Raw genomic sequence first — 19,717 nt, 5'->3', positions numbered from 1 at the left:
GCCCTGATGGCAGGGGTGGAGGCGTGGGGCTCCTGCTCTCCTCTCTCTGTCGTTACTGAACCCTTCCTATTCCTCCCTCTCTTGCTTTTCCCTCCTTTGAGGCTCACACTGTTCAGATATTCTCTCCTCTCCCTGTCCACGTGGTGGTCATCTATCGCCCACCTACCTCTACTCATCCCCCTTCTGCCTTTCTCTCTCACTTTGAATCCTGGCTATCTTTCTTTCTCTCCTCAGACTCCCCTGTTCTACTCCTTGGGGACTTCAATTGACACATTGATGATCCCTCTGTCCCTTGGGCTTCCCGCTTTCTTTCTCTAACCTCTTCTTTTGGCCTTCAACAGTGGACTGCAGCCAGCACCCACAAGGATGGCCACTATCTCGACCTGGTTTTCACTAAAAACTTCTCTCTCTCCGATTTCTCCATTTCCCCTTTTCCTCTCTCTGACCATCACCTCATCTCATTCTCTCTATCTCGCTTCTCCCCTTCTCGACCTCCATCTACCCCCCGGTTTTGCAGAAACCTGCGCTCTATTCACTTACCTGACTTTGAGTCAACTTTACACTCCTCCCTCTCCTCTCTCAGCTCTGCTACAGACCCTGACAACCTGGTCAGGAACTACAACTCTGCCTTGTCCTCTTCTCTTGATCTACATGCCCCCCTTTCTCTCTGCCGCCCTCGCCCTTCTAACCCTAGACCCTGGTTAAATTCCCACACGCGCATGCTGCGTTCCTCCACTCGTTCCTCTGAATGCCTCTGGAGGAAATCTCATACTCTCGCAGACTTCCTTCACTACAAATTTATGCTATCCTGTTTCAACTCTGCCCTCTCGCAAGCTAAACAAGCCTACTTTTCTTCACTAATCAACATGCATAAGTCTAACCCACGCCGACTGTTCTCTGTCTTTGATACTCTACTCAAACCACCCTCAGCTGCCTCTCCTTCCTCCATCTCCGCTCAGGACTTTGCTGACTATTTTAAGGAAAAGGTGGAATCCATACGGCAGAACATCCCCTCTGTCTCTTCCTCCCATCCTACACCTCTTCCTAACTCTCCTCCTGCCTTCCTTGACTCTTTTTACACTGTCTCAGAGGAGGATGTGTCGCTGTTGATCGCCTCTTCTCCCTCTACCATTTGCCCTCTTGACCCCATTCCCTCCCATCTCCTAAAACCTCTTGGTCCTACTATAATCCCTACGCTCACACACTTTTTTTAACTCCTCCCTCTGCTCTGGAACCTTTCCATCCTCCTTCAAACATGCAACAGTCATACCATTACTCAAAAACAGCAAGCTTGACCCTACCCGTCTTTCTAACTATCGATCTGTCTCCCTCCTGCCTTTTGCCTCTAAACTCCTTGAACGTCTTGTATTCTCTCGCTTGCTCCATTTTCTCAACAGCTATTCTCTCCTAGACCCTCTACAATCTGGCTTCCGCACTGCTCACTCCATGGAAACAGCCCTCACTAAAATAACTGACGACCTCCATGCTGCCAAAGACAGAAGTCATTACACTCTGCTCATATTACTCGACCTCTCTGCAGCATTTGACACCGTGGACCACCCTCTTCTCCTTCACATTCTCCATACTCTTGGTATTCGGAACAAAGCTCTATCCTGGATCTCATCCTACCGCTCCCATCGTACTTTCAGTGTCTCTTCTGCTAACACCACCTCCTCCTCTATTGATCTCTGTGGGGGTACCCCAGGGCTCTGTCCTGGGACCTCTTCTCTTTTCTCTGTATACACTCTCTCTAGGTGACCTAATAACATCTTTTGGGTTTAATTATCACCTCTATGCTGACGACACACAAAAATACTTTTCAACACCTGACCTTAAACCTGCTGTACAAACCAAAGTTTCTGAATGTCTCTCTGCTATATCATCCTGGATGGCCCTCCGCCGCCTTAAACTCAACATGGCTAAAACAGAGCTCCTCATACTTCCTCCAAAACCTGGCCCTACTACCTCCTTCCACATTAGTGTTGGAACTACGGTCATTCACCCAGTAGCCCAAGCACGCTGCCTAGGGGTCACACTCGACTCCTCTCTCACATTCGCCCCTCACATTCAAAAAATTTCTAAAACCGGTCGCTTTTTCCTCCGCAATATAACAAAGATACGCCCTTTCCTCTGTTGCTTGACTGCTAAAACTCTGACTTAGGCCCTCATTCTCTCCCGTCTTGATTACTGTAACCTCCTGCTGTCCGGCCTTCTTGCCTCTCACCTGTCTCCCCTACAATCTATCCTAAACGCTGCTGCCAGAATCACTCTACTCTTTCCTAGATCTGTCTCAGCATCACCCCTCATGAAATCCCTCTCCTGGCTTCCGATCAAATCCCGCATCTCACACTCCATTCTTCTCCTCACTTTTAAAGCTTTACACTCTTCTGCCGCTCCTTACATCTCAGCCCTAATTTCTCGTTATGCACCATCCAGACTCTTGCGTTCTTCTCAAGGATGTCTTCTTTCTACCCCCTTTGTATCTAAAGCCCTGTCCCGCCTTAAACCTTTTTCACTGACTGCCCCACACCTCTGGAATGCCCTTCCCCTCAGTACCTGACTAGCACCCTCTCTATCCACCTTTAAGACCCACCTTAAGACACACTTGCTTAAAAAAGCATATGAATAGCACTGTGGATATTCTGAACACATGATACATAAAGCTTGGCCCCCTGCAGACGCACTTACCAGAACTCCCTCCTACTGTCTCTGTACGTTCTCCCTACCTAACAATTAGACTGTAAGCTCCTCTGGGCAGGGACTCCTCTTCCTTAATGTAACTTTTATGTCTAAAGCACTTATTCCCATGATCTGTTATTTATATTATCTGTTATTTATTGGATTACCACATGTATTACTACTGTGAAGCGCTATGTACATTAATGGCGCTGTATAAATAAAGACATACAATACAATAGATTGTAAAGTATGGAGTTGGGCGGTAGAAAAGCCATAGAAGTTGCAATAGTTCAGTCAGGAGATAATGAGGGCATGCGCAACAGGTTTACTTATAAAGCAAAAGAGGAAAGGGCGTATTCTGGCAATGTTGGAGGAAAAGATCGCCAGGATTTAGCAACAGCGTGAATGTGAGAGGGAAAAGTCAAATATTACAACATGGCGGTTGTGTTTGGAGGACTGGGTGGATGGTAGGGTTATTAACGGACAGGAATTGGAGCAACTGGTCCGGGTTTAGGTGCGATTATGATGAGTTCCGTTTTAGACATGTTAAGTTTCAGTCAACAGAAAGGTCATAGAGCCCGAAATAGCAGAGAGAGTCTTGGGACTGGATGTCAGGTCTAAGTTTAGGGGTTGAAAGATACAGCTGTGTATTATCTGCGTAGAGGTGAGATTTGAAACCAAAGGAGCAGAGATGAGATCACCAAATGAGAGTATTTAGAGAGAAAAGGAGTGGACCCAGGACAGAGCCCTGAGGCATGCTAATAGACAGGTCGAAAAGATCAAGAAAAGAAGCTAGTCGTGGAGACACTGAAGGAGTGGTTACAAAGATAAGACAACTAGAAGAAGGCTTTGTTGAGGATACCAAGGGAATAAAGAATTTGCAGGAGTAAAGGATGGTGAACAGTGTAATATTCTCCCTCTCCCGCCTCGTCTCTACCTGTTGTACATGGCCGTTAGCAGATAGAGATGCCAATGATGAACTAGCCGCAGTTATGACGCCTCCTGCCACCCTCAGCAAAGTGGTTGCCGGCTTCTGTGACTGGGTTGCAACCGGCACAGATGATTTCAAAGCACTGTCACATAATTTCATCACCGCAGCTGATCCACTGTTTGCCTAAAAAACCACACACACAAAAAACACATTTTAAAAAACCGAGAAAAATCCTTTTAAAGAGGCAGTCACCATTACAAACACTAAACTTGCAACAAAGTGACTCATTACTGAAAGTAATTCATTTGAATGGGACTAAAAACTTCCCTGGTATGGAAAAGTGGCTTCTGAGCATATTACACAGGGAAATTGTTCCTAATAAACGGAGAACATCTCTTGTGTTATTTCAAAGCTGCCGTAATCGGGATTAGGTTATAAAGTCATTTTTGTAAAATCACAATGCTGTTAATAATTAATCAATTCATTTTTTAAATAAACATTTGGGGAAGGTGCAAAAATAAGAAGTAGGGAAGGGGTGTTGGGAAGGAGGGGAGATGGTAGAGATGCAGTTCAGTAAATACATACATTCAAGCACAAACAGAGGGGGGAAAACCCTCACTCAGTTATAGTACAGGTGCAAAAGAGGGAACGGTGCACAGCAGGGACAATGTTAACACTACACTCACAGAAAGAAACAAGGTCCCAGGCTAAGCGGCACTCAAGCTCCTACGTGATATAATTAGTTGAATCATAAAACTCAGTTTTAAGAGGTCTGAGTAATCCAGCAAGGAGCTGGTTAATTGCAGCGTCAATTAGCCAGGCTCCATCTGGATAATCAGACAGCTAGAAAAGCATTCCTCTGGGAACTGACAAGAGACTCCTTAGCACAGTCACAAGTGTGCTGGTTGAGGAGTCTTGTGCAAACAGAAGGGCTGTGTGCTGACAGCAAGACACCAGGGGAAAAGACCTATATTCCTGGACAAACAGGACCCAGGAATCTGCCAGAGACTGGGCCCTCAAGGGAGCAGCACGACTGCAACGCCTGCATCAAAGTTTGCCTGGAGAAACCGGAGGCACCGGACCATCATACTTAGATAAGACTCATATATATTGTTCCCTGATAGTAGGTTATGTGTTTTGGACTGGGAACTGGCCTATCCAGCCAGTCAGATAGTTAGGGCCTGTACTGTTTATTTAGTCTCCAAAGTGGAGTAGGCTTTCATTTAATGCTTTGTGTTTTGCCTTAAAGGGACAGTGTGCCCAATGTTTTGTTGTTTGTGGAGAAATAAACCACTCAACGTTTTGGTTCACCCTAAAATGCATGTGTGGACTCTTATCTGACCTCGCCTACAGGCCGCTTGGTCACAGTATGTAATAAAATAATGTATTCTTAAACAGCGACGAATTATCAAAATAGTGATCGGGAAACCAGGCCCTAAAAGCCTGCTATCAATGAAGGATTTATGATATACAGTCCATCCGCTCCATGTCACGTAATGGTGACCTAAATACAAAACATTGTTAATGGTATATATATATATATATATATATATATATATATATACAGTATATATGAAAAAAAAAAAGAAACAGGCGCACACCTAGTGCATTAAAGTATAACAAATAGTTTATAGAACAATAAAAACAGTCAAATGCCCACTCACAAAAGTACAGGTTTTAAAAGCAGGTATGAGATAGGCTCTCATAAGCCAGTACTGCCGTCTGGTTTCCGCAATGGAGTCCTCTCCTGTCTGCTCTCCGCATGGTCTGAGCAACCGGAAATGACGTCCCTCCGGTCGGGTGCACCACACAGGAAATCCCTCCGGGAACTAGCACCTCCAGTTTCTTGCTTCTGGTCAGTGAGACATCAGGGGAAGAGGATCCAGCGTTTCTTTCCTCACAGCCTCACACAGCCTGCAACGTCTAGCAACCCGCAAAGGTAAAGTTCGTGGGGAAGTGACAATCTCAGCCTTAGCCACGCCCTACGCGTTTCGTCATTCATTCATCAGGGGTTACCCATTGGATGCCCCTCCATAGTATTTATACCAAGGTAATTTGCATAATTAAATGAATCAATTAAAAAGTTTGGTAATTTTTTTTTAACCAGTTTGTTATTTAATGATGTTTAAGATCACTGTCATAATAGACTGATTATGAGGACCGCACTAAATCATTAAAAAAAATATAATTATATGATCAAATCGTTACTTAGATTAGCTATTAGAAAATATACTTAGATTAGCTATTAAAAAATATATACTATTTACAAGTGTTTAACCATTATGAAATAATATTGAAGACTAAGTGATTTACTAGTAACACTAAGTAGGTGATTATTATTTAGAATGATATAAACTAGAAATAGTACTAGTAGTGATTTAAAATTTTTAAAATTTTAAAAACTTGTTTAATGATTTGTAGGATTTATATTGTCTCCAATTCTTGATATATTATTTTTATTATATACCTTTTATTCTTTAATTTTCAATTGTTAATTACTCTGTATAACTTTTGATTTCTCATTTGGTTATTACTCTAAATCTAACTAGTATTTTAAAATCACTACTAGTACTATTTCTAGTTTATATAATTCTAAATAATAATCACCTACTTAGTGTTACTAGTAAATCACTTAGTCTTCAATATTATTTCATAATGGTTAAACACTTGTAAATAGTATATATTTTCTAATAGCTAATCTAAGTAACGATTTGATCATATAATTATATTTTTTTAAATGATTTAGTGCGGTCCTCATAATTAGTCTATTATGACTGTTATTTAATGATGTTTAAGGTCACTACACTGGCGACACACTTTATTCGAGCTTGGCTAGTCCCACGAATTCGGGTATACCCGGGTGTATTGAGGTTTGTGACTGTTTTCTGCCCGAGTACATTGAGTTATTTTCCAAGCAGGGATTGAAGCATTTTATTCCCGCTGGCTGCAATACTGCACAGTATATATATATAAACTGCATTACAATTCATGAATTTATGCCATCTGGTAGACACGCGAAGCATTGCAGCCTATTAAATCCTAATCATTATCATTTAACAGATCAGCCGCCCATCAGCCAGGCATGAACCCAGGCTGGGAAGGCAAATGCAACGGGGCTTGTCAGAGGTTAGGAGTGGCGCATTCCAGGTATCTGCCAGGTACATACCGGGTATTTGCTCGAATAAAGTGTGTCGGTGCAGTAACTGGTTAAAAATTTTTACCAAACTTTTTAATTGATTCATTTAATTATGCAAATTACCTTGGTATAAATACTATGGAGGGGCATCCAATGGGTAACCCCTGATGAAGTCATCATAGATGACGAAACGCGTAGGGCGTGGCTAAGGCTGAGGTTGTCACTTCCCCACGAACTTTACCTTTGCGGGTTGCTAGACGTTGCAGGCTGTGAGGAAAGAAACGCTGGATCCTCTTCCCCTGATGTCTCACTGACCAGAAGCAAGAAACTGGAGGTGCTAGTTCCCGGAGGGATTTCCTGTGTGGTGCACCCGACCGGAGGGACGTCATTTCCGGTTACTCAGACCATGCGGAGAGCAGACAGGAGAGGACTCCATTGCTGATACCAGACTGCAGTACTGGCTTATGAGAGCCTATCTCATACCTGCTTTTAAACCCTGTACTTTTGTGAGTGGGCATTTGACTGTTTTTATTGTTCTATAAACTATTTGTTATACTTTAATGCACTAGGTGTGCACCTGTTTCTTTTCTTTTTTCATAGGTATCCCCAGGGAGTAGTGACCCCTTTGAAACGGGCTGCCTTATATCTGGATGCTTTGTTCTGGAACAGGACTTTGTGCTTTCTGAGGTTTTTTAGGTTTTTCATTCAATTTTATATATTTTTTATTACATTTTTTACATTTTTTTATTATATACTTTTTATATGTTATGGTTATTTAGTATTTTTAAATATTAAAGTGTTAGGTCTTTGTTATTGAACATTTTAAATATGTTATAGAACCTATTACCCTTGGTTAATACTGGTTTGGATTTAATTTACCCACATATGCCACCCCATTGGATGCTTTCATAGTTGGTTTTCAATAATCACAGTTTTGTATAGGCTGTATTAGAGGCGCTACTTCGTTCTTTTTGTTTTGTTTTGTTTGAGATATATATATATATATATATATATATATACAGTGGATGACAAACCACCAAAAAATCTACTCGCCACACAAAAAAATCTACTCGCCACCTAGTACCAAACGTGTGCTGCTTGGGCCAATATTTACTCGCCCGGGGGTTAAATCCACTCGCCCGGGGCGAGCAAATGTATAGGTTTGTCGAACACTGTATATGTATATGTATATGTATATGTATATGTATATACATATACATATACATATATATATATAGAACACACAAAAGGAGAAGTTGCTCAACACATAATATATAAGGTTAACTCAAGCCCTTTAATAAAACTAACTATAAGGGTAAAATAAAATATTTACCCCAATTAAAGTCAGTATATAAATTAAATAGGACCTAATGGTGCTAGGGGATAGTGAAAACTATATAAGACACACAGATGAAAAGAACATAGACAATCCCCTTAGTAGCACTCTAAATTACACCTAAACTAATCTAGAAGATAAAGATGGTTAAAAAGAAACAGATGCTCCGCCAATTCAGAAAAAATGAACAAGATTTTATTGATTAAACAACAAGACACACTAACTTAAAAACATAAAAATACTAAAGACAGCCTATGAAAATATATATGTATCAAAAATATAAAGAGAGGACTACTAATCAAACACTATCAGTATTACAAAAAGAAAAAAAACTAAAATGTGTCTAAATAAAGTTTAAATAATGACAACAAAGTAGTTTAGTCTAACATAATAGGCAATACAAAATATATTCCCACTGACATATGCATGAAAGAATAATAAATCATTGCGTTGGAAAAAGTATATAGTCAATGACCCAGTATATAGCCAGGAAAAATTAGTATGTATACCAAAAACAGAGGGGAAAAAAAGAGATAAAGCAACCAGGGAAAAATAATATAACAATAATAATAGTTCTCATTGATTTCATTTTGGGGAAATGCTGTTCAGGGTATAACTATTATTATTGTTATATTATTTTCCCCTGGTTGCTTTATCTCTTTTTTCCCCTCTGTTTTTGGTATACATACTAATTTTTCCTGGCTATATACTGGGTCATTGACTATATACTTTTTCCAACGCAATGATTTATTATTCTTTCATGCATATGTCAGTGGGAATATATTTTGTATTGCCTATTATGTTAGACTAAACTACTTTGTTGTCATTATTTAAACTTTATTTAGACATTTTAGTTTTTTTTCTTTTTGTAATACTGATAGTGTTTGATTAGTAGTCCTCTCTTTATATTTTTGATACATATATATTTTCATAGGCTGTCTTTAGTATTTTTATGTTTTTAAGTTAGTGTGTCTTGTTGTTTAATCAATAAAATCTTGTTCATTTTTTCTGAATTGGAGGAGCATCTGTTTCTTTTTAACCATCTTTATCTTATAGATTAGTTTAGGTGTAATTTAGAGTGCTACTAAGGGGATTGTCTATGTTCTTTTCATCTGTGTGTCATATATATATATATATATATATATATATATATATATATATATATATATATATATATATATATAAAAAAAACATAATACTGAGTTAAGTTATGGTGAGTAAAAAAAGTGACAAAAACCCTCCACAGGAAAGCAAATATGCAAATATAGCTGTATGCTCATCTGCATGTCTTAGGCAGGTCTGCAACCCCGCCTTTCCCCATCATCACCCAGCATACAGCACTTCCACTGCAGCAAGGGATTCTGGGAAATGACATGCAAATGAGCACACGGTGTCACTTTTTGCCTCAATAACCATTTTTAGCAGTGGAAGTGCTGTATGCTGGGTGATGATGGGGAAAGGCGGGGTTGCAGACCTGCCTAAGACATGCAGATGAGCATACAGCTATATTTGCTTTCCTGTGGAGGGTTTTTGTCACTTTTTTTACTCACCATAACTTAACTCAGTATTATGGTTTAGCCTATCCCATAGCCTCTCTTGCATTCCCAGTAAAATCAACCCCACACTGATGAGACCCATCAAGGTCGAAACAGCTGTCTGTGGGTGGTTTTCTCGGTATGCACCTTAACCCTAGCTGTGCTCAAAGCTGTGACCCTGCAGCAAGCTTAAGCCTATAGGGACCCATGTTAAAAATGGTTATTGAGGCAAAAAGTGACACTGTGTGCTCATTTGCATGTCATTTCCCAGAATCCCTTGCTGCAGTGGAAGTGCTGTATGCTGGGTGATGATGGGGAAAGGCGGGGTTGCAGACCTGCCTAAGACATGCAGATGAGCATACAGCTATATTTGCATATATATATATATATATATATATATATATATATATATATATATATATATATATACCACGACTATTAAGGTTATGGTGGGTAAAAAAAGTGACTAAAACCCTCCACAGTAAAGCATAAAGCAACTGTAAATATTCCTGTATATTCATTTGCATGTCTTAGACAGGTCTGCAACCCTGTCTTTTACCATTATCACCCAGCAAACAGCACTTCCCAGAATCCCTTGCTGCAGTGGAAGTGCTGTTTGCTGGGTGATAATGGTAAAAGACAGGGTTGCAGACCTGTCTAAGACATGCAAATGAATATACAGGAATATTTACAATATATATATATACATAAACATATATAAACAATAGTGGTGTTGCCCTGCTTGGGTACAAATATAATACGAATGGGGTCTGCTTGCAGAGTAAGGAGTAGAACCACACTACACTTGACCCGAGTGATTAGTCTCGGTAGGTACTCTAGTGTTACCACGCTATCTGCCGCCTGCCTCCGACCACGCCATCTGCCGCCTGCCTCCGACCTCTGCCTGTGACCCCCGACCACGCTATCTGCCATCTGCCTGCGGCCCTGACAAGTCTTGCCTGCTCCCCGCTGATCCGGCCACCGAGGTCCTACCCGCACCTGGAGTCTCCCTCGTGACACTGAGCTTGGAGATGTGCCTTGGTTTGGCCTGCTTTATTTTGGGCCACGATAAGTCTCGTCCAGCTTCTTTTCAAGGGCGATCCATGCTGTCACCAAGCGATGCGAGATCTGTTTGAGCTCCGATTGAAGTAACGTTTTCAGGCTGCCATACAGATATTTAATATCCTTTTTAGTAGAATGCTGGCTTAGGGTTTCTTCCTCGGACTCTTGTTCTGAGTCTGAGTCTCCCTGCTGCTGAGGGTCTGCAGCTTGCGACGGGCGGGAATCCTCCTGCCGCTTAAAATATTCTCCCAAATTGCCCTTTTTTTTCTTTTGCAGTTTCAGGGCCATACTTACGGATGGTTTCCGAAACTGGTATCGGCTTTCTGGTATGGTTTTTATGCTTCATTGTTATTTAGAGGTTTCTTTAAAGTCTGGAATGCTATAGAGCTCAAGCACTACACCGCCATTCATACCAGACTCCGCATATGCTCCTAAATGCGATTCATTTTTAAACCCACGTAGAGGGTAAAAAAAAATACATGTACGTGGCTTGGCTTCCTTAGAAAGATTTCATCCGTCTTAAAGTAAAACAATGATTGATACCTGTGAACAACTTATTTCTTACTAGCGAATTACTTTAGAAAGGAGAAAAAAACGAATTGTCTATAGAATGGAGGATTGACAAACATCCTTACAACAAAAACAGATTTTTTTTTTTTTTAATTCTTTGGAAAAAAATTTAATGTAAAGTTATTAAACATTTCTATTCATTGTCTGATTTATTGCAAGCTCTTCGGGACAGGGGATCCTTCTCCTAATGTTACTTTATGTCGGAAGCGCTGATTCCCATTGTGTGTTATATTATTATGTCCCGTGCGTTACGGCTGTGAAGCGCTATGTACATCGCCAACGATCCTATTGGCGAAACGCGTTGAGTAGAACCACCCAGGAAGAGAGAGGATTGGTGCCGAGCTGCTGTCTATCACAAGCCATACCGGAAGTGACGTGACGCATTGGAGACCGCGATGGGGCTGAGTTCCAAACGCTGCAGCGCGAGCTAGACAGCAGTGCGAACAGGTCACATACCGGAGGCGGCGGGGTGAGCTTCGCACTATCCAACCTTAACCACTTTCACCTTGAGTGATTCATGCTGTTTTACTATTTTTACATTGTGAGAGCGCAATTTTTAGCATCAATATAAAGCATTCATTTTGTACCATTGATCTGCACCATGGGTATTTTGCTTTGTCCTTTCATGATATAACCGATTTGACTTCTGAGTGGGAGTGCATCTCTGCCTATATATAGAAGATTCCACAGATCCAAGTTACCTGTTGTTGCCCATACACTACTACTATCTTGAGAGTAGGCTGCACATAAGAGCCAAGTCATTCACCACATGAATCCACATTGAACTGAATTGTCTGCACTTAAATTGTTTTTTGTTGTTGCTTTTCTTCTATATGCTCCCCCTGGGTTGCGAGAATACATAGATGGCGCTATATAACATACGTACATACACAAATGTGGCAATCAATCACTTACATGTAACCTATTAAACACCGTCTTACTTTGGTATTAGGAGGTGACTTTCCTTAAAGAAACATTGTAACATTGCTTTCCAGTAATATTCTTACATTCAAATTTGGGGTATGAATGTAACTTCTTAAAGCACAGTAACAAATATAAAAATAATGCACTAAATGCAGATCCGAGGAGGGACGGGGGGCCCAAAGAGGGACGGGGGGGCCCAAAGAGGGACGGAGGTACCAGGAAGGGTAGGGGTCCCCGAGGAGGGACAGAGGCACCAGGATGGGCGGGGAATGGGGGGCCCAGAGGAGGGATGGAGGCACCAGGATGTGCGGGGAACGGGGGCCTAGGGGAGGGAAGGAGGCACCAGGAGGGATAGGTAGCCCGGATGAGGGACTGAGACACAAGGAGGGGAGGGGGGCCCCCGAGGAGGGGCGGGGGGTCCCGAGGAGCAGAGGCACCAGGAGGGGTGGCGGAAGGGGGGCCCAAGGAGGGACAGATGCAACAGGAGGGGCAGAGGACCCCGGAGGCACCAGGAGGGGTGAGGGACGGAGGGCCCCTGACGAGGGAGAGTTGGATGGGGGGAGAACAGGGACACCAGAAGGGGCGGGAATGGGGGGCACGAGAAGGCACGGACGGCGGGGGGCACGAGAGAAGGCACGGACGGCGGGGGGCACGAGAGAAGGCACGGACGGCGGGGGGCACGAGAGAAGGCACGGACGGCGGGGGGCACGAGAGAAGGCACGGACGGCGGGGGGCACGAGAGAAGGCACGGACGGCGGGGGGCACGAGAGAAGGCACGGACGGCGGGGGGCACGAGAGAAGGCACGGACGGCGGGGGGCACGAGAAGGCACAGACGGCGGGGGGCACGGACGGCGGGGGGCACGAGAAGGCACAGACGGCGGGGGGCACGGACGGCGGGGGGCACGAGAAGGCACGGACGGCGGGGGGCACGAGAAGGCACGGGCGGCGGGGGGCACGAGAAGGCACGGACGGCAGGGGGCACGGACGGCGGGGGGCACGAGAAGGCACGGACGGCGGGGGGCACGAGAAGGCACGGACGGCGGGGGGCACGAGAAGGCACGGACGGCGGGGGGCACGAGAAGGCACGGACGGCGGGGGGCACGAGAAGGCACGGGCGGCGGGGGGCACGAGAAGGCACAGACGGCGGGGGGCACGAGAAGGCACGGACGGCGGGGGGCACGAGAAGGCACGGACGGCGGGGGGCACGAGAAGGCACGGACGGCGGGGGGAACGAGAAGGCGCAGGGGGCAGGCGGGGGGCACGAGAAGGCGCGGGGGGCAGGCGGGGGGCACGAGAAGGCACGGACGGGAGGCGGGGGGCACGAGAAGGCACGGACGGGAGGCGGGGGGCACGAGAAGGCACGGACGGGAGGCGGGGGGCACGAGAAGGCACGGACGGGGGGAGGCAGGGGGCACGAGAAGGCACGGGCGGGGGGAGGCGGGGCACCAGAAGGCACGGACGGGGGAGGCGGGGCACCAGAAGGCACGGAAGGGGAGAGGGGGGCACCAGAAGGCACGGATGGGGGGGGAGGGGGGGCACCAGAAGACACGGATGGGGGGGGGGCACCAGAAGGCACGGGGGGGGGGCACCAGAAGGCATGGGGGGGGGCACCAGAAGGCACGGGGGGGGCACCAGAAGGCACGGGGGGGGCACCAGAAGGCACGGGGGGGGGGCGCTAGAAGGCACGGACGGGGGGGCGCCAGAAGGCACGGACGGGGGGGGCGCCAGAAGGCACGGACGGGGGGGCGCCAGAAGGCACAGACGGGGGGGCGCCAGAAGGCACCAGAAGGCACGGACAGGGGGGGGGGCGGGCACCAGAAGGCACAGGAAGGCACTAGAAGGCCCGGGGGGGCACCAGAAGGCACGGGGGGGGGCACAAGAAGGCCCGGACGGGGGGCACCAGAAGGCACGGACGGGGGGGGGGGCACCAGAATGCACGGACGTGGGGAGCACCAGAAGGCACGGACGGGGGGGGGGGGGGCGCCAGAAGGCACGGACGGGGGGGGCACCAGAAGGCACGGACGGGGGGAGCACCAGAAGGCACGGACGGGGGGGGGGGGGCGCCAGAAGGCACGGACAGAGGGCGCCAGAAGGCACGGACGGGGGTGGGGGGGCTCCAGAAGGCACGGACGGGGTGGGGGGCACCAGAAGGCACGGGGGGGGGCACCAGAATTCACGGGGGGGGGAGCACCAGAATTCACGGGGGGGGGGGGAGCACCAGAAGGCACGGACGGGGGTGGGGGGCACCAGAAGGCACGGACGGGGGGGGGCCACCAGAAGGCACGGACGGACGGGGGGCCACCAGAAGGCACGGACAGGGGGGGGCACCAGAAGGCACGGACGGGGGGGGGGCACCAGAAGGCACGGATTGGGGGGGGGGGGGCGCACCAGAAGGCACGGACGGGGGGATGCACCAGAAGGCACGGGGGGGGCACCAGAAAGCACGGGGGGAGAGGCACCAGAAAGCACGGGGGGGAGGGAGGCTCCAGAAGGCACAGGGGGGGAGGCACCAGAAGGCACGGGGGGAGGCACCAGATGGCACGGGGGGAGGCACCAGAAGGCACAAGAAGACACAGACCGCACGGGGGGGGGTCATCAGAAGGCACAGACGAGGGGCACGAGAAGGCACAGATGAGGGGTACAGAGGAGGGGCACGAGAAGGCACAAACGAGGGGCACGAGAAGGCACAAACGAGGGGCACGTGAAGGTACGGGCGGGGGGCACGAGGGGTACAGAGGAGGGAAGCAAGGTACACACTACAGTAGAAAGGTGAAAGAAGAGGGCACAGAAAGAGCCAGAGAGGGGCAAAGAAAGGTAAAAGTGTCTCACAGTGCCAGAGAACATGTACCAGGGAGGTAGGAAAGAGATAAAAGGTGTCACTGGGGTTCAGAGGTGGGGAGGAAGAATTACCTGTGCCATTAAAGGGTTTTTTTGTCCAGTGGTCACTTTTAAAGCTTGTTGTCCCTGTGAAGATGTCCCTACATTCCCGTGAACTACCACATTCGGGGCCACCTGTTTTCCAGAAGCCTGCGGGGACGGCTGCCCAACTAGAAATGTTCCCTGAAAAATAAATATCTTAACTGTGCAACTACAAAAACAAGATATGATGCCAAAGAGAAAACGAAGTGATTCCCAATAGTGCTATAACAGTCTGCTTACCTGGGGAGTCTGCTTGAGAATATAGGACGTGTAGGCGAGGTGCGGAGGTAACCCACCGGCTGAGCTTGCAGTGCCAGATACACTACTGGTGGAGGCCCCGGACTGGAGATCTGTATACAGACAGCGGAGACACAATTCTCACATTTCATCGGCAAGTTTATCTTAAATTGGACATCTATATAAGAAACTTAAATAAAACCCCCCCTTCACATTCGTTTTCCCAGCGAACGCTGGTAAATGCTCTCAGTGCATTAGTGGTGTACACTTCCACCATGGGAATGGTGTTGTATTGGTTCACATGTGAGCCTCTATATACTGTAGGTGCTAATGAGAGCAGTATGCACAATACATTTTTGTGCCCACAGAACACTACACAAGAAGAAAAAATGATCAAGTTAGAATAAACCCTTTTGACTTCTAGTCTGCAGTTACCCTCATATTATATACGTGCCACTAACCATCGGTGCATTATCAGAATACTCGTATCGCCTGGATGTTTAAACATTAGAAACGCGAACATATGTCTGTATTTTATAAGCAGAAAATGTGACTTGTTTGTATTATGTAGTAAACGCTCAAGAAAGTGCAACTATTTTGAAAAATAAAACAATTTGCAGAAAATCGCAAAAAAAAAAAAAGGCAATGCTTAAGGCCTGGGTCCCGCTGCTTCAGACGGCGTGCGCGGACGCGTACGCATCACTCACCGGACATGAAATTCTACCGAGCCGGCCCCAGTCCCTCCGCCCTGCAGGGCTCGCTACACGCTGTGACACGTCAGCCGCCAGGGGATGCAAGAGAATTGTAATCCCGAGCGGCGACGCGTCACGCGGTGCGGCTGTGAGCCAATGAGGAGAGGAGGAGGGGAGGCTTTGGGGAGCGGGGAGGAGAGCAGCAATTTGTCTTCTGACCTGATTGAGTTAGTGGAGATGCCGGGGGGCGCGGATGTGAGGGCTGTGTGTACATTATGCGGATATCACGGCTTTTAAACCAGTTAGACTTTGCTACAATTTGTGAAGGAATTTGTAAAGGACACTACACAACCCCCCCCCCCCCCCATTTTCCACTCCTCACCCTCCCCTCGCACATCATGCTATGTGCAGAGAGGGGTAGGCAGCTGGTAACACACAGACTCTCTCCTCAGGGAGGCTTCGGGGAGCAGGGAGGCGGGGGAGGGAACCCCCTGACACACAGTGTGATGGACCCGGCCCTGACATCATTGCCGCGCCCCCGACCTGTTTTGGCCACGCCCCCCAGCTCCAGCTACCGCTCCCTACAGACCGCAGGTAGCAGTCAATTGCCTGTCAGCGCGCCGCCTAAGGCCCATGTAAGAACTTTTTGTAATTTACTTTGTTATGGAAATTAAATAAATATAGCCAGAAATATCAGTAGGATCATATTATAAATTACATCACACAGAAGATGCCACCAATAAAAGAGGAAAAAAAATAAATCTATATATCTACATACATACATACAACTACGTAAATGTAAAAAAGAATGAAATAGATAGCGAGGATAAAAAGCCCATCTATAACCCCTATAAAATTAGGAGTATATTCTAGATGTTTATGAAATGGGTCAAACCATCTTTTAACCTTGATAGTAGCTAATGTACTTGGCACAGGACGGGCATCTGGCAGATATGAAATGGCAAATGTAAGAAACAGATTACTAAGATTCGGACATACGACAAACAATCAGAAAACTCTCCTTTGCTGTGACGTGAAGACCTCCACATTTTGGTTCTTTCACAGGAACCCTTTCCACTGAAACGTTTCTCTGTTGCCAGCATGAATTGCACTTACTAGCGTTGCTTGCAGCCCGCAGAATGGCGCCCTGGGGTATTAGCAGAAGTTTTCCTTTGCCCGACGGATTCTTGCTGTTGGTTGTGAGATAAAGTTTGGTGCCAGGAGGTAGATTCGCTAGGTTTGCAATATTGGTGGCTGGGAGCTGCAGTGTTGCCATCACTACAAGACATTGAAAGGCACTCATGTAGTAAGCAGGTACAACAGAACTATATGCATCGCTTGACGGAATGTTAAGAAGGTTCCCGTCTTAAGAGCATGATTCAATTAACCCTTAGAATACCCACACGACTCTCTCAATGTCAGAAAGGCCAGCACACTCCGGGCCCTCATGACGTTCAGGAAATGTAATGCGATTTGTGCTCTCGGGCATGAGTGGCCAACTCCAGTCCTCAAGGGCCACCAACAGGTCAGGTTTTAAGGATGTCCCTTCTTCAGTACAGATGGCTCAATGACAGCCACTGATTGAGGCATCTGTGCTGAAGCAGGGACATCCTTAAAACCTGACCTGTTGGTGGCTCTTGAGAAATGGAGTTGGCCACCCTTGCTCTGGGGGACCTCGTGTTCCATTCGAGTGTCGAGAGCAATCGGAATGGAAGCGGCACCCACTCGCTCACGGTTTGTGCCACTGGGTGCGGATAGTGACCATGTGATTGCTACCCCAAATTGTCAAGCGGTGGCGATCCGGGGGAAACCGGGTGCACACAGTGGAGTGAAAGAGTTAAATATGGGGCACAGGCCTCATAACCCAACTTAAAAAAAGGTCTATTCAATATTTAGAGACATACAGTTTCCAAATATTCTTCAGTCCTTTTGAGACTGAATAGGAAAAGGTTTGGGGGGCTGTGCAAGCCTTGTGTGTTTTCCATCATTGATGCGCGATGTACGGTGGAAGGTTTTTTACTAACCATCTATTTTTATTTAGAAAATATTTTATAAGGGGGAAAAAAAATACGTACAGTTACTTCTTGTTTTCAACAATGTCCTGGACACAAAGTAAGGTTGACAACATTACAATTTAGAGTTACAAACATGTATAAAATGGGAAATAGTCAACGATTTGCGGGAATTTAGACAGGAAGCGGATCTGAGGATTCGGGAAAATGATTCCAGCAATAAGGGGTACGGTATGAGAAGGAAGAGCAACCAGATTCTTTCATGTGACTATAAGCAGGTGTCTGGGGGTGGCTCTAAGGAGGTAAGTGCTGTGTACAGTGGGCATTAGAAGCCTGCTCACATAATTGGGTAACTTGTACAGAAAGTATTTGAAGGTAAGGTAGGAAAGATGTACATTGTGCCTGGACTCAAGGGAAAGTTAATCCAGTTCAATTAACATATGATGGGTGTTTACGTTACAAAGCAAGAAACAGCAAAGTGAGTGTAAAGAATGTCAAGTTTGCGAAGGTGAATTTGGGCTGCTGTACCATGTACTATATCCCCATAGTCAATAATTGGCATTAACATTTGCTGTGCGATGTGCTTTCTGACCGATGGGTTTAGGAGAATTTATTTCTATCAAGTACACCCAGTTTGAAATAGATTTTGAATGTCAGTTTGTCAATATGTCAAGCCACATAATCAAATATTCAAAGCTATTAAAGGAGGCAAGATTAGTGTTAGAGCCGCTTCTAATCAGTAGTTCTGTCACGGGCAGCTTATGAATTTTAACCTTTGTCCCAAATACCATAGTTACTGTTTTGTAAGTATTTAAAAACGGTTTGTTTTGAGTGATCCAATTTTCAACCTTTGGGAAATCAGATTGCAGCACATTTTCAAGGTCAGGGAGGCTGGGACTGCATGCGTATAAGACAGTATCAGCAACATACATATGCAGAGAAGTTGTCATACAAACTGTGAGCAGGTCATTTATAAAGATAGAAAAGAGTTAGGTACCCAGAACGGAGCCTTGGGGGACCCCACAGTGGTTAGCGTTGGAACATGTTGGGATCTTCATGATAAGAGTTAAACCAGTTTAAAGTATGTGGTCCAATACCAGTGTACTTGAGCTTGATTAACATACTAGTATGGTGAACAGTATCAAAAGCTTTTGCAAAATCTAGGAATATTGCATTAGTTAACTGTCCCTGTTTCCTACCACAATGGATTTTGTTGCCAATGTTTAAGAGACACGTTACTGTGGAGTGACTTGGTCGGAAGCCAGATTGGAAGTCACTTAGAAAATTTGACTTGTATAAGAAGCTGCTAAATTGGCAATTAATGCATTTATCCATGGATTTTCTCGGCCCGTCAAAGTGTCCCTAGAGCTCAGGGTACCACAGTTCAGCACCGGTAATGATAAGAACATAATATTAATTACCGGGAGGTTGGGGACTTCTGCTTTAACTCTTAGGCTGCCTTTAGGACTTTCCCTGAATGTCACATCCATTTGTGTCACTTGGTGCCTAGCCGCAGACCTATGATTGCTTGAGGTAACAATCATGTGGTCAAAATTCCAGAGGTCTGGTTGCACGCTGGCAGGGAAAGGGTTAATAACATGACTTGCAACTGCACTTTGGATTTCTCGGATATCCGAATTCCAGGACGTGCCTGTCTTTATAATAACTCTACAAAACATATAT

General features: G+C 46.0%; 1 protein-coding gene across 5 annotated transcripts in view; it reads right to left on the bottom strand.

Moving 5' to 3' along the window:
• YEATS2 (YEATS domain containing 2) overlaps positions 1-19,717 on the bottom strand; it is a 157,848-nt gene that overhangs the window by 40,266 nt on the left and 97,865 nt on the right. For all 5 annotated transcript variants that reach the window (XM_075569488.1, XM_075569490.1, XM_075569491.1 and 2 more), the window contains exons 16-19: positions 17,139-17,300; positions 15,334-15,443; positions 15,085-15,234; positions 3,617-3,793 (exon numbers count right to left, since the gene is read on the bottom strand). In XM_075569488.1, the coding sequence (XP_075425603.1) occupies positions 3,617-3,793; positions 15,085-15,234; positions 15,334-15,443; positions 17,139-17,300 (599 nt within the window). The remainder of the gene's footprint in view (positions 1-3,616; positions 3,794-15,084; positions 15,235-15,333; positions 15,444-17,138; positions 17,301-19,717) is intronic.

This window comes from Ascaphus truei, chromosome 14 (assembly GCF_040206685.1).
Source record: "Ascaphus truei isolate aAscTru1 chromosome 14, aAscTru1.hap1, whole genome shotgun sequence".
Lineage (NCBI taxonomy): Eukaryota > Metazoa > Chordata > Amphibia > Anura > Ascaphidae > Ascaphus > Ascaphus truei.
Note: the sequence above shows the minus strand (reverse complement) of the source record. Positions and strands in the feature narration are given on the sequence as shown.